Raw genomic sequence first — 16,281 nt, 5'->3', positions numbered from 1 at the left:
GAGGGGAGCCGCCGTGGCACCTTCAAAATGAAAAATAAACTTCGGACAGAAATAGCCGCGGTGTGGAGCGGCGGCTGCCAGGAGGAGGGCTTCGAGGCGAGGTGGCTGTCAGCAATTTGCTTTTCGTCGTTCCTGTTGGAGCTCTCACATGGTTGCTCGCCTCCGACCAATCCCGACAACTCGCCCGTCGCTAGCATTTTCGGATTCACGAGTGTTGACAGAGCGGGATCCTCCTCTGCTGGGGGATGGGGCAGCCAGACTTCGAGGAGCTAGAAGACGGTGAGGACCTCTTCACCAGCACCGTTTCTACCATAGAGGTGAGGCTGCCCGGTTCCCTCCATTGGTGCCAGGGTGGTGAAGTAAGACCTTTTTAAAGCTGCAGCTGCTGTCACTAGGGAGTTGCGCGCGGGGTCTGGCCGGCGCGTATTCCCGGCGGTCACAGCTGTCTGGCTCCGTTTGGGGCTTCGCAGTATCCATATGTATAAGAAATATGCACACATACAAACTCCCACCTGTGCTTCTCCCCCGCAGAACAACTTCTGAGGGAAAACACAGCGCGACTCATTAAGTTCAGTAGTTTTTACCTGGTGGACTTGGCTGATGCAGCATACTCACCAACCTCACCTTCTCCTCAAATTGACAGGGCTCATTCACTACCCAAATACCTCCCTTCACACTCATCCAGTATGCTTCCGACCCAGAATCCTCCCCTCCTCCCACTACACATTTATTACTCGCCACTGTCTTAGCAAACGCACTAACCTTTCCTTACTGCCTCTCCCACTAATCAAATGTTCCCACTAACCCAATTCCCTTCCTCTCTCCATCTGATTCACACTCTCCCAATCCCTCCATCCACACTTATTTTCCCACCACTACTCCTGATCAGACATTCTCTCTCAGTTTGACCCAGATTCTCTACTGCCCTGGCTCCATGTGGCACACACACTTCAAAACTGTTTCCCAACTTCTCCCTCAGTGACCACTTTCAAAACCCTACCCTCACCCATAAACATCCTTTTTTCTACTGCATCTCCCCAACTGCCCTGCTCTCATTCCACCCCCAATCTGGCACACTTACTCCCCCGACTGACACCTTTCCTAGGATTCAGCACACTCAATTCCAAGCCACTTCACTCCTCCTCACTGATCTGACACAACTGCACAGGGAAATGGAGGGGGAGGGAATGCTGATGTGGCTACTGCACAGGGAAGTGGAGTGGGAGAGTAATGCTGCTGCATAGGGGCAGGGAGAGAGACAGATAGAAAGAAAGACAGATAGTGGGAGGAGACAGAAAGAAAAGAAAGAGACAGGGGCAGGGAGAGAGACAGACATATATTCTAGCAGGGGGGAGGTAAAACAAAGGGAGAAGGACTGCTGCTGGATAAGGTGAGCAGTGAAGGGGTGATGGTGGACACAGGGGAGGTGAAGGGAGAATGGACAGGGGGAGCAGGCAAGGGGTGGTAGTGGACAGCCAAGGAAAAAGAAAGACAGAAATACAGAAAGCGGCTAAGGAGAGAGAAAGAAATAAAGACAGACACACACACATATATTCTAGCACCTGTAATGTAACGGGCTATAAGACTAGTTTATGAATATAATGAAGAGTATAGGGGATAATGGAAATCCTTGGAGGACTCTACAAAATGATTTCCAACTTTGGGAGAATGAACTGTTCTTCCATATGCAATATTGTCTGTTTATCAGAAACTTTGAACCAGCTGAGGACGGAATCAGTCGGGCCTAGCTCATTCAGTTTGGTTAGAGGTGGTTTGTGATTGACTGAATCAAAGGCAGCAGAGAGGTCAAATTGTAGTAAAACTGTTGTCCTGTGCTCAAAAACAAAAAGAAACTGCAAAGAAAAATGTACAAGTTGCAGGAATTTTATTAAAAGTCAAATAAAATATATTCCAAAGGATGGCTGTCATGTGCATAGGGTCTGGACCCAACACAGTCTGTGTTTCAGAGAAACACTCCTTCCTCAGGGGTCCAAGTTGTGCTATGCTACACTATTTGCGAACCTTGTAGATAGCAACAATGTTGAATTGAATCCGTAACCACTCCTGAGTAGCAAACATTAAGAGTGGGCACCGAAAATGAAAAGGTTGGATCCGGTCCCTATGCACATGAGAGCCATCCTTTGGAATATATTTTATTGACTTTTAATAAAATTCCTGCACTTGTACATTTTTCTCTGCAGTCTCTTTTTGTGTTTGGCTTTACTTGATTACTGCAGACTAGTGCTGCCCGATTTCCGATTCAAATCGTTTCACCGATTCACTTTGGGCAAATTGATTTGAATCGATTTTGTTTTTTAAAAAAAATTGGCCTAGCCGATTTGGTGACCCAGGATTTCTCACCTCTTGTTGGGGGTATGCGAGCTGACCGTCGCCCACCCACCCCCACCCCCTGCCGGTGCTGCACATCGCCCCCCACCACTGTAGCTGTTGCTGCTCAATGCCCGCTTCCTGCTCGCTGCCGTCAGAACTGACATTGGGGGAAGGCTTGTGGGCCGGTGGTGTGCAATCACTGCACGCTGGCCCTTATCTTCCTGGAGTTGTGGCAAGCGACGGACTGGGGGGAGAGGAGGGGGAATCAATATGGGATAGGCAGGCTTCAGCGCGGCAGAGAGGGAGGGAGGAAGAGGGCACCAATTTACGTAGAAAGGAAGGAGGGGAGGGAAGGGGGCACCAACTTACATAGGAAGGGAGGAGGGAGTGAAGGGGGCACTTACTTACAGAGGGAGGAAGAAGGATGGGAGGAAGGGGGCACTAATTTACATAGGAAAGAGGGAAGGGGCACTAACTTGGGACATAGAAAGGAGGGAATAGAAAGGGACAATTGTTGGGTCTGAGTAAAGAAAGAAAGAAAGATTGGATGCACAGTCAGAAGGAAGTGCAACCAGAGACTCATGAAATAACCAGACAACAAAGGTAGGAAAAATTATTTTATTTTCTGTTTTGTGATTACAATATGTCAGATTTGAAATGTTTATCCTGCCAGAGCTGGTGTTGGACCACGAACGTGAGCTAGGATTTAACAGGGAGAGTGAGAGGAAAAGTCTTTTTTTGTTTGTTTATTTTGTTTACACCACAGCGCTAGTGTGGGTAGGAGAGGGCAAAGGGGGTAAAGAGGCTATAAAATCCACCAGGATTTTTGAAAAAAAACCCTCCTAGTTGGGCAGGAAAATCGAATCAAAATCAATTTTAATAGGTTGAATCGAATTTTTTTTTTCCTGAATCGGGCAACTCTACTGCAGACTCATTGGATTTTTCTTTGTTTTTGCTTGTTGCCCTGTTCTCAGCATCTGCTTGAATTTGGTAGTTGAGGGCAATAGCAGTAGTTTGTGCTATGATGGGCTTGGAAGCTGAATTGTGAGAAGTGGAGGCAAAGAGACTTTGTCAATGTGTGCAATGAGTTGTTTGCAGACTAGGGATTCAAGAGTTTGGTTAGTAGCGGAATACTCGCTATGGGCCTGAAGTTAGTAGGAATGGAAAGATTGGCTCCCTGGGTTTTTGGAATCAGAGGAATTTCTCCTTTCTTGGGATCTTAGTCCATTATGTTTCCTATATTGTATAAAAGTATGTAGTATCCTAAAACTCTATGTAGGAGGCATTGTTTAGTTTTATCTTTAAACTTTCCAGTATCTTAATATATCAAGCATGAGAGTAAAGTTGCTAACAGGAGTGTGTGTTAATTGGAGTGCATATATTTTGTTTACTCGGGTTAATATCATTAACAAAGAAATTTCAAATGATAGAATTTGGGCAAAGGGCTGATTGAAAAGTAATGATGCTGCCTCTGCTTTTCTTTCCAAGAAGTAATAATAATTTTATTCTTATATACCGCCATACCGAAAAAGTTCTAGGCGGTTCACAAGGTGAGCTGATACAGATAAAATACAAATTAGAATAATGGACTTAAAAACAGATAAAAGACAGGAAGCATTTACAATATAATGCAGAAAATACAGCATGGCAGGGCATAGAACAGATAAAATACATCAAGTTGACTATAAGGAACTTGATTGAAAAATGAAGCAGAATGCATTAAGATACCAGCCTATCAAGTAGACGTGGCAACGCTGTGCTGGCTCTTATGAAGCTCATACATCGTTTCTGAACCTTCAGTTGGACTTCTGTAATTTTCATTGCTGGGTCGCAGCAAGAGGAAGAACTTTGTAAGTTTCATCATGGCAGATGTGGAAGACGTGTCTGTGAGAGTAGGCAGCATGACTAATTGTTTCACCGCTGTATGCTTGCCATAACATTTCAAGAGTTTCATTACCTCTCTTTCCAAGTTGAACACAAAATTCAATCACATGCCTCTGGCATACTCTCAGACAAGTCTTTCTCATCTGTCATGATGAAATGAATGAAGTTCTTCCTCTTGCTGTGACCCAACAATAGAGACTCGGCAGTCCAACTGCAGGTTCAGAAATATTGATGAATGAGCTGCTCAAGAACCAGCATAACATTGCCACATCTAAGAACATAAGAATAGCCATACTGGGTCAAACCAGCGGTCCATGAAGCCCAGTAGCCCGTTCTCAGGTGGCCAATCCAGGTCACTAGTACCTGGCCAAAACCCAAGGAATAGCAATATTCTATGCTACCAATACAGGGCAAGCAGTGGTTTCCCCTATATCTTTCTCAATAACAGACTATGGACTTTTCCTCCAGGAACTTGTCCAAACCTTTCTTAAAACCAGCTATGCTATCCTCTCTTATCACATCCTCTGGCAACATGGTCGGCAAATCCCACAAAAAAAATAATAAAAAAAAATTACTAAATAAATAAATAATTAAAAAAAATATATATCATCCCGACCCCAGGATACACTCCTTGTCTTATCTTTAACTGCACTGCCTGTTTCTTTCAACTCTCTCTTCCCCTTCCCCTCCTCCTGGCAAATTCTCTGACTAACCCTTCCTCATTAGCCCACCTGACTCCAACCAATAAGCCTTCACTCTGGCTCCTTATCCTCCTTCTCTTCTCCCTCACAAACACTTCCCACTCCCAAGAACCTCTCCCCCCAAACTCTCCCGATGCCACATTCATCAACAACACCTGTCCTGGCCTCAGAATCCCCACGCTAGTACCCACCAGACCCCATCACTTCAAAAAACACCGAGGAGTTAACCTCACCTCCTTGAAACCTGTTCCCCCAGCAAACCTACCCAACCTTACCTCAGACTCTCTCACCCCAGTCCCTACCCTCTATTGTAACGCCAGATCCGTCAGAAATAAGACCCAAATAATAAGAGATTTACTTGAGGATCGTGATCCGGGTTTTCTGTGCATCTCTGAATCATGGATCGAAAAAGATGACTTACTCACTCAAAATGAACTCTGTCCCTCAGGCTACCATGGTCTTTTCTCCCCTAGAATAAACCGGAAAGGAGGAGGTCTTGCCCTTCTCTACAAATCATTCTTTAATGTTGAGCTTGAAAAGGGCAGCCATCCTTCCTTAGAATTCATGTTAGCTTCAATAAATGACTAACTTCATCCTCACCCATTAGGCATCCTGTTACTTTACCGCCCTCCCACCCCCTGGAACAAATCCTCTGAAATTGTTCTTGAGACCATAACAAGGGCCTATCTAAAATTCCAAAGACTACTGATCATTGGCAACATAAACCTTCACCTAGAGGACAACACCAACAAGGACACAACTGATTTCAAAGACTTCCTCATTTCTTTAGGCTTCACCGCCCCACCGCCCACCCCTACCCACGAAAAGGGGCACTCCATCGACATCATCAGCTTTCTTGACCTGACTGAGCACAAAACCTCCACTGATGAGACCCGTTGGGAACCTGTCCCCTGGTCTGATCACCTCCTAGGCTCTTTTTGCCTCCCTGTCTTCATGTCAGTCCTTGGTACCCCTACCCGAGCCTCAAACTCCATCACCTACCGCAAAAAAATCACTAGTGAACTATTCTGGTCCCAGTTCCTCAACAAACTCCCTCCTCTTCCCAATCACACGGACCCAGACGCAATCTGGCACAACTGGGTGACTCTTTCCGAAACCATGTACTGTGCTCTTGCCCCTCTAGCCACTAAATCCATCTCCTACTCTCACAAGGCCCCCTGGTATCTCCCATACCACAGGGAATTAAAACAGAAATGCCGAGCCCTAGAGCAAAGATGGAAAAAATCGAAATCCCCTTCAGATAGGCAATCCTGGAGAGAAAACATCAAATTCTACAACTCCGTACTAAAAAAAGCTAGGAAGATCTTCTATGGAGATAAAATCTCCAGATCAAAAAACCAAAACAGTACACTCTTCCACATCTGGCGAAACCTAACTTCTAAAAATGACTCCACCCCCTCCCCCACCCTCCCACCTCCAAATGACTTAGCCAATTTTTTCAACGAGAAGATCACTACCATAAAGAGTTCGTTCCCCCCAGCTATCTCTTACAACTCTCTTCCTCTGAAAGACTCCGATCCTATCCCTGCTGACAGATCATGGACTACTTTCGAACCTGTATCCGAGCCCCAGATCTCTAAACTTTGCCTCAAACTTAAATCCTGCAAGTGCATCCTAGATCCTTTCCCATCTTACCTCTACGAAAACATCCCGGCGCAGGCCATCTCTTCCCTTACAAACCTTATAAACAAAGCTTTACTATCGGGCCTGTTCTCCTCAGAAATGGGTCACATTGTCTTATCCCCTTTTCTGAAAAAAGCTGATCTTGACCCTTCCTTACCATCGAACTACCGCCCCATAGCTAACATCCCTCTTTTAACAAAACTTCTGGAGACCATAGTCGCTACCCAGTTCTCCTCTTACCTAGAGAGATTCTCCATCCTCCAACACTACCAATTCGGATTTAGGCCCAACTTCAGCACCGAGTCCCTCCTAGTTTCCTTAATCTCAAAGGTGCAACAACTACACGCCCGAAACAAATTTGCTGTTCTCCTACAGTTCGATCTCTCCACAGCTTTCGACGTCGTGCACCACGACATACTAATCTACCAACTTTCTGAGATAGGAATAGACTCCTTTGTCCTAAAGTGGTTCTCAAACTTCCTTCGCGCACGTTCCTACATTGTCAACGCAAACGGCTCCAAATCCGCTTCGTGGACACCATCCTGCGGGGTCCCACAGGGTTCTCCCCTATCCCCTATTCTCTTCAACATGTATATGACCTCCCTGAAGCTTCTCAAACTATCCCCCCTTGAAACAATATTCACATATGCAGACGATATCCTTATCCTCCTCGAAACAGACCAGAACTTTACAAACCTCCAAGAGAACATCACCTCATGCATAATGAGACTTCATGCCTGGTCCCTCTCTGTTCAGATGAAATTAAATGAATCAAAAACAAAACTACTCTGGCTCGGCCCAAAGTTAGTATACCTGCCCACCCTCTTCACTCTACCCACAGGTCCTGCTCTTCACCTTGAGTTCTCAAGGAAGGTCCTCGGCATCATTATCGATTCCTCCCTCTCCCTCAACGATCACCTGAATTCCTTGGCAAAATCATGTTTTTTCAGCCTTCACATGCTGAGGAAAGTTAGATCCTATTTCCACCAAAAACACTTTACCGTCCTGGTACAATCCATCATCTTATCCAAACTCGATTACTGTAATGCCATTTACCTATGCCTAACAAAAAAAAGTCTTCACAGACTCCAGCTCATCCAGAATACTGCGGCCAAACTGATTTTTGCTAAACGCAAATTTGATCACGTCTCCCCCTTACTTACTAATCTTCACTGGCTCCCTGTACTTTCCAGAATTCACTTCAAATGCTCCTGCCTGGCTTTCAAGATAATTCATGGCATCCTTCCGCCACTAATCCCTCTATCCTTCCTCGCCCTAACGCCTGCTACCACCAGATCAGCCCACAGACATAAACTATCCTTCCCCTCTCTACATGGCATCCTCCACGCAGGTAAACTGGGAAGATCCCTCCTCTCCAAAATCACGGGCCTTTGAAACGATCTCACTATCCCGCTGCGGAACCTGGGTTCCCTCCTACTGTTCCGAAAACAACTGAAAACCTGGCTTTTCTCTAATATATAACATCTCCTGCTTACTTCCCCTCTTTTCATATGCTCTTGTAAATTCTCTCTCCCCTCTCCTCTTGTATTTTTAAGCTTTGTAAACCGTGTCGAGCTCTACTTCCGTGGAGATGATGCGGTATATAAACTTAAGGCTTAGTTTAGTTTAGTTTAGTTTCAGAGCTTAACTATTCTCTGAGTGAAAAAAAAGTTTCCTCTTATTGGTTTTAAAAGTATTTCCCTGTAACTTCGAGTGTCCCCTAGTCTTTGTAATTTTTGATGGAGTGAAAAATCGATCCACTTCTACATGTTCTACTCCACTCAGGATTTTGTAGACTTCAATCATATCTCCCCTCAGCCGTCTCTTTTCCAAGCTGAAGAGCCCTAACCGTTTTAGTCTTTCCTCATACGAAAGGAGTTCCATCCCCTTTACCATCTTGGTCGCTCTTCTTTGAACCTTTTCTAGCGCCACTATACCTTTCTTGAGATAAGGAGACCAGAATTGAACGCAATACTCCAGGTGAGGTCACACCATGGAGTGATACAGGGGCATTATGTCATTCTTAGTCTTGTTAACCATCCCTTTTTAAATAATTCCCAGCATCCTGTTTGCTTTTTTGGCCGCCGCCACCACACATTGGGTGGAAGGTTTCATCTTATTGTCTACAATGATACCCAGATCCTTTTCTTGGACGCTAATCCCCAAGGTGGACCCTAGCATCCGGTAACTGTGATTAAGGTTATTCTTCCCAATGTGCATCACTTTGCATTTGTCCACATTAAATTTCATCTGGCATTTGGATGCCCAGTCTTCCAATTTCACATTTCGCATGCGTTTCAACAACTTTGAACAGTTTAGTGTCATCTGCAAATTTAATCACCCTACTCATTCCAATTTCTAGATCATTTATAAATAAGTTAAATAGCACCGGTCCCAGTACAGATCCCTGCGGCACTCTACTGTTTACTCTCCTCCATTGAGAAAAATGACCATTTAACCCTACCCTCTGTTTTCTATCTGATAACCAATTCCTAATCCACAACTGAACTTTGCCACCTATCCCATGACACTTCAATTTTCTCAGGAGCCTCTCGTGAAGAACTTTATCAAAAGCTTTCTGAAAATCTAGATATTAACCGGCTCATCTTTATCCACATTTTTATTCACACCTTCAAAGAAGTGAAGCAAATTTGTGAGACTGAACCCATGCTGACTCCATTTCATTAAATGTCTACATGTTCCACAATTTTATTTTTTATAGTTTCTACCATTTTGCCCGGCACCGAAGTGAGGCTTATCGGTCTGCAATTTCCCGGATCTCCCCTAGAGCCCTTTTTAAAAATCGGTGTAACATTGGCCACCCTCCAATCTTCAGGTTCTATAGATGATTTTAGTGACAGGTTACAGATCACTAACAGCTGGTCAGCAATTTAATGTTTGAGTTCTTTTAGTACCCTGGGATGTATACCATCTGGTCCAGTACATCTTCCAGATTCACCGAGATTTTTTTCAGTTCCTCTCATCACCCTTAAAAACCAGGTTTTTTTCCTTGCAACTACAGTCTTCTTAGAAGACAGGGAAAATTTGAGTCTTTTACTCTGCCTTCCTCTTGAACCCGCCTGGCTTTCTTTCACCATTACTGGAACCTCTCTACCAGGACCCCCTAAATATCCTGTTTCAATAGTATTCTCCAAGTATACCTCACACCGAACCATCCACTCTCAGGCGACTGTCGGCTTTCCCCCACATCTCAGTTTAAAAGCTGCTGTATGTCTTTTTTAAACGTTGCCCAGTTCCTAACAAATCTAAATCCCTTATCCCTGCACTACTGTCTCAACCACACATTGAGGCTTTGGAGCTCTACCTTCCTCTTGGTTCCTGCATGTGGAACTGGGAACAAAATGGAACCCTGGAGGATCTGAATTTCAGCTTTCTACCTAAGAGCCTAAATTTGGCTTCCAGAACCTCCTTCCCACATTTTCCTACACATACCAGGACAGCTGTCTCCTCCCCAGTACTATCTATGTGATGTGTGAGGTCTGCCACCTTTGCACCAGGCAGGCAAGTGACCAGGCAATCCTCATGTCCACCAGCCACCTACATGTCTAATAATCGAATTACCAACTACAACCGCTGTCCTAACTTTTCTCTCCTGGGCAGAAGTCCCTGGAGACACATTCCTGGTGGGCGGTTCCTAGCTACAGGATTATTTCCTACTTCACCAAGGTGATGCTCTCCTTCTAGGAGACCTCTCTCCTCCAAGGCAGCACAGGGGCTACCATACTGGAGGTGGGACTTCTCTACAACATCCCAGCAGGTCTCCTCTATGTACTTCTCTGTCTCTCTCAGCTCCTCCAAGTCTGCTACTCTAGCCTTTAGGGAATGTACTTGTTCTCTGAGAGCTAGGTGCTCTTTGCAGCGAGCACACACACATAACTTCTCGCCAACTGGGAGAAAGTCATACATGTGACACTCAATGCAAAAGACTGGATAGCAACCCTATTGCTGCTGGACTGCTGTCTGCATCTTGTTATTGGGTAATTAATCTTTTTAAGCTACTAGGAATATATTAGACTAGTATAGAGAGTGTTAGGATTTTATTAAAAGTTTGTTCTTTTAAGATGTAAACTGTCTTTTTAGAAGGGAACCTACAATTGAGCTTTTCTTCCCAAACCTATCAAAGCTCAGTGCAAAATAATATATACATACCCTAAAATATGTCTTCTGCTTTTCTCCTCTCAGAAGGAGAAAATAATAACATAAGAATTGATACTTCTGGGTCAGACCAGTGGTCCATCGTGCCCAGCAGTCCGCTCATGCGGTGGCCCCCAGGTCAAAGACCAGTGCCCTGAGACTAGCCCTACCTGCGTACATTCTGGTTCAGCAGGAACTTGTCTAACTTTGTCTTGAATTCCTGGAGGGCAGTTTCCCCTATAACAGCCTCTAGAAGAGCATTCCAGATTTCTACCACTCTCTGGGTGAAGAACTTCCTTACGTTTGTACGGAATCTATCCCCTTTTAACTTTAGAGAGTGCCCTCTCGTTCTCCCTACCTTGGAGAGGGTGAACAACCTGTCTTTATCTACTAAGTCTATTCCCTTTATTATCTTGAATGTTTCATCATGTCCCCTCTTAGCCTCCTCTTTTCAAAGGAAAAAAGGCCCAGTTTCTCTAATCTCTCATTGTACGGCAACTCCTCCAGCCCCTTATCCATTGTAGTTGCCCTTCTCTGGACCCTTTCAAGTTGTACTGTGTCCTTCTTCATGTACAGCAACCAGTGCTGGATGCAGTATTCCAGTTGAGGGCGTACCAATGCCCAGTACAGCAGCATGATAACCTTCTCCGATCTGTTTGTGATCCCTTCTTAATCATTCCCAGCATTCTGTTCGCCCTTTTCGCCGCCGCTGTGTATTGCACGGATGGCTTCATCGACTTGTCGACTAGTACTCCCAGGTCTCTTTCCTGGGGGGTCTTTCTAAGTACTTTCTAAGGACATCCTGTATTCGTGTATAAGATTTTTGTTACCGACATGCATCACCTTACACTTATCCATGTTAAATTTCATTTGCCATGTTGCGGCCCATTTCTCATAGAAACATAGAAACAGACGGCAGATAAGGGCCACGGCCCATCAAGTCTGCCCACCCCAATAACCCTCCCCTACCTTTCTCTGTGAAGAGATCCCACGTGACGATCCCATTTTGTCTTAAAATCAGGCACGCTGCTGGCCTCAATTACCTGTAGTGGAAGATTATTCCAGCGATCAACCACCCTTTTGGTGAAGAAGTATTTCCTGGTGTCACCGTGTAGTTTCCCGCCCCTGATTTTCCACGGATGCCCTCTTGTTGCCATGGGGCCTTTGAAAAAGAAGATATCCTCTTCCACCTCGATATGGCCCGTGAGATATTTGAACGCCTCGATCATGTCTCCCCTCTCTCTGCGTTCCTCGAGTGATTATAGCTGCAATCTTTTCAGCCGTTCCTCATATGGGAGATCCTTGAGTCCCGAGACCATCCGAGCATGTTTGTCACGTTGCAGGTCTTCGCAATCCTCCTTCGTCTTCACTACTCTGAATAACTTTGTATTGTCTGCAAATTTAATCACCTCACTTGTCGTACCAATTTCCAAGTTGTTTATAAATATGCTGAAGAGCACGGGTCCAAGCAGCGAACCCTGCGGCACTCCACTGGTGACGCTTTTCCAGTCCGAGTATTGTCCATTCACCCCCCACTCTCTGTTTCCTACCTGCTAGCCAGTTTCTAATCCACGTGAGTATTTAATCCTCAATTACATGGCTCGCAATTTTTCAAAGTAGTCATTCATGTGGAACCTTATCGAACGCCTTCTAAAAATCCAAATATACAATGTCGACCCTTGTCTATCTGCCTTTTACTCCCTTGAAGAAGTGCAGCAAGTTCGTCAAGCAAGATCTTCCTTTGCTGAAGCTGTGCTGGTTGGTCCTCATCAGATTATGTTCGTCAAGGTGATCAATGATGCTGTTCTTTATCAGCACCTCTACCATCTTTCCAGGTACCGAGGTCAGACTCGCCGATCTGTAGTTTCCTGGATCTCCCCTTGAACCTTTTTTAAGATCGGCGTAACATTCGCCACCTTCCAGTTTTCTGGAATCCTTCCCGATTTGATTGACAGATTGGATATTAGTTGAAGCAGTTCAGCTATAGCCCCTTTCAGTTCCATAATTACCCTCGGATGAATGCCTCTTCCCTCCTTCTAGAGAGCTGCACGGGAACGGGGACGACGGGAATCCCGCGGGTTCCCCCTTCGGGTCACGGGGATCCCATGGGGACGCCCCTAGGGTCGCGGGAATCCCGTGGGGACGCCCCCTAGGGTCGCGGGGATCCCGTGGGTACGCCTCCGAGGGTCGTGGGGCTCCTGCGGGGCTGGATGTACTCAGTCGCGCGGCTCTTCTTCTCCCTACCTTCTCTGCTTGCAGCACAGAGCCGAATGGAAGTCTTCCCGACGTCAGCGCTGACGTCGGAGGGGAGGGAGGGCTTAAACAAAGCTTAAACAAAGCCCTCCCTCCGACGTCAGCTCTGACGTCGGGAAGACTTCCGTTCAGCTCTGTGCTGCAGGCAGGGCAGGTAAGGAGAAGGAGAGTAGCCTCGCGGTTCGAGTGGCTACCAAGGGAGGGGGGCGGTCCGCCCTTCCCTGCCCCGCCCCGGTTGCAGCACAGCCGGCCAGATCCCCTTACTTTTGTGGCACTTCCCCGACCGACCGATAACAGCCCGGGTCCGACAATCCTCCCTGCCCTGTAGCCGCGAATCTAAATTACCTTCTTGCAGCAGCTGTAAGAAGGTAATTTAGATTCGCGGTTAAGGGCAGGGAGGTTTGTCGGACCGGGGCTGTTGTCGGTCGGTCGGGGAAGTGCCACAAAAGTAAGGGGACCTGGCCGGCTGTGCTGCACCCGGGGCGGTAGAGAAGGAGGGGGGGAGAAGGACGCTGAAAGGCCATGGTGAAGACAGGAGGGGGGGGAAGGACTCTGAAAGCACTTGGAGACAGAGGAGGTAGAAGGACGCTGAAAGCACATGGGGGAATACAAAGGGGTGGAAAAGGACGCTGAAAGGCCATGGGAAGGGCGGGGGGGGGGGGAAGGACTCTGAAAGCACTTGTGGAAGACAGAGGGGTGAGAAGGATGCTGAAAGCACATGGGGAAGACAAAGGGGTGGAGAAGGACGCTGAAAGGCCATGGGGAAGACAGAGAGGGAGAAGGACGCTGAAAGGACATGGGGAAGATGGGGGGGAGAAGGACATTGAAAGGAAATGAGGAAGAGAGAGTAGGGAGAAGACGCTGGCAGGGAAGAAGACAGATGCCAGACTATGGGGGGAGCGGAGAGAAGAAGATGGGTGCCAGACCAATTTGGAAGGGGGAAGAAAGGGAGAGGCACAGTAACAGAGCAAATGGAAGACGCAGAAGGAAGAGAGACAGTGGATGGAAGGAATTGAATGAGAACATGAGGAAAGCAGAAACCAGGCAACAAAAGTAGGAAAAGAATTCTATTTCTTTTTTTTTTTTTTTTTTTGCTTCAGGATAAAGTAGTATATTAGTTGTGTTGATAAAAATTTATAAACATTAGAGGCTCTGGTAGAAACCCGTTTACAAAGTATGTATTCTTCCCAATTAATATTTTCAAATTAATAAAGTCTTTTTGCTTATTTGTAAATGGGTTTCTACCAGAGCCTTTAATTCAGTAGCATAATTAAATGAAATAACTATTTCTGAAGTTTATAGGGATGGGCGGGGACGGAGGGGATTCCTCGCGGGGACGGGTGGGGACAGAGGGGATTCCTCACGGGGACGGGTGGGGACGGGTGGGATTCCTCGCGGGGACGGGTGGAACTTTGGCGGGGACGGGTGGGATTTCTGTCCCCGCGCAACTCTCTACCTCCTTCTATTACAGACTTTACAGGCACTTCCCTCCTTCTATAACAGACTTTACACTACTACCTGACTGATTTTCCTGAGCTAAAAAGAGAACTAAAAAAATATATAACCCAAGTTTACCTTTCCCAAATTTGAATACCACCAGACAAAATGTTCCAATGGATGTATTTTTGATTGTCTCAGCAGGGCAGATCCTCTCAGTACCTCTTCAGGTGTGGGGAAAAGGGTGAGTTTCCAGATCTAGTTAGAAGGCTTGGGGATTAGGTGTTTCAGGTTGTGCAGATTGTCCTTGTTGAGATCAGCTGGAGAAATGTGGAGGGTAATTTAGAAGTAGTATAAGAGTAATTTGAGTCTAAGGGTTGGTGGGCAGATAGTAATTATCAGGTTGCTGTGAAAACTATCTTTACCGTATTTTCACGCATATCAGGTTGCTGTGAAAACTATCTTTACCGTATTTTCACGCATATAACGCGCGCATTATACACGATTTTACAAACTGTGTATAACCATGCGCGTTATATGCGTGAGCGCGTTATCACCTTTTTTTACATAGTTCCCCACCGACGTCCGATTCACCCCCCCCAGGACTGCTCGCACCTGCACCCCGAAGGACCGCTCGCGCTGGAACACACACCCGCAGCCGCACCCCCACCCCGAAGGACCGCTCGCACCCCCACAGCCTCCCTACCCCCCCTCATGTAGAAGTTTCCTACCGTCGTCCTGCTGTCATTTTGTTAATAAGACATTAACTATTTTTTTTCTGAGGCCCTCCATGTACCTACAAATCCAAAATGTGGCCTTCCAGGGGTTTGAGTTTGAGACCACTGCTCTACAATCTCTCTCTTAGAACCAGGCTTACTGAGAGTTAGGCACTAGGTCAGCATTCCTCCCCTCAAGGGTCACCTGTGGAATCTGATCTCTTAAGAAAGTCCTGAGTTCAGTTTGGAAAGAAAAACAGAGGCAATCTCATTATTTTTCAGTCAGCCCTTGTATATAAACTGCAGAAGTTAATCTTTTCAAAGTCATTTAAAGTTTGTCACAATAACTTTGGAGTTTTTTTTTTTCTAGATAAATTTAACACATATGTGACTCTCAAAGTTCAAAATGTGAAGAGTACAACAGTTGCAGTAAGAGGGGACCAACCTTGCTGGGAGCAAGACTTCATGTTGTGAGTATTGTAAAAGAAAAACATAGGATGTATGTTCATAGAAATTCATATGCCAGTGCAATAGGTAAGACATTCTCTAGACAGTAGGGTTATTTCCCTTTAGTCTAGTGCAGGGGTGTCCAATGTCGGTCCTCGAGGGCCGCAATCCAGTCGGGTTTTCAGGATTTCCCTAATGAATATGCATTGAAAGCAGTGCATGCACATAGATCTCATGCATATTCATTGGGGAAATCCTGAAAACCCGACTGGATTGCGGCCCTCGAGGACCGACATTGGACACCCCTGCTCTAGTGTGACCATATGGCTCCAGAAAAAAGGGGACGGATTGAGACATCCGGGTTTTACTTCCATTGAAAACAACCAAGATGTCTCAATCTGTTCTCCTTACTTCCATTGCTTTCAATGGAAGTAAAACCCGGATGTCTCAATCCGTCCCCTTTTTTCTGGAGCCATATGGTCACACTACTTTAGTCGCATGGTTGCTGAAGGAATCTACTCCAGATTTTTCACTCTGCTTCTATAGTACTTCACTGTGCAGTTTAGCGCCCTCTACAGTTTTTTTTTCCTTCTGCACGCATGGATGCAGTTGTAAGTGTTATGCCAGGGGTGCCCACACTTTTTTGACTTGTGAGCTACTTTTAAAATGACCAAGTCAAAATAATCTACCAACAATAAAATTTTAAAAAACAC

General features: G+C 45.9%; 1 protein-coding gene across 6 annotated transcripts in view; it reads left to right on the top strand.

Annotated features, from left to right (window-relative positions):
• Positions 1-16,281, top strand: part of UNC13B (unc-13 homolog B) — an 837,582-nt gene that overhangs the window by 70,075 nt on the left and 751,226 nt on the right. For all 6 annotated transcript variants that reach the window (XM_033936000.1, XM_033936018.1, XM_033936037.1 and 3 more), the window contains one exon: positions 15,492-15,591. In XM_033936000.1, coding sequence (XP_033791891.1) covers positions 15,492-15,591 — 100 coding nt within the window. The remainder of the gene's footprint in view (positions 1-15,491; positions 15,592-16,281) is intronic.

This window comes from Geotrypetes seraphini, chromosome 1, assembly GCF_902459505.1.
Source record: "Geotrypetes seraphini chromosome 1, aGeoSer1.1, whole genome shotgun sequence".
NCBI lineage: Eukaryota > Metazoa > Chordata > Amphibia > Gymnophiona > Dermophiidae > Geotrypetes > Geotrypetes seraphini.
Note: the sequence above shows the minus strand (reverse complement) of the source record. Positions and strands in the feature narration are given on the sequence as shown.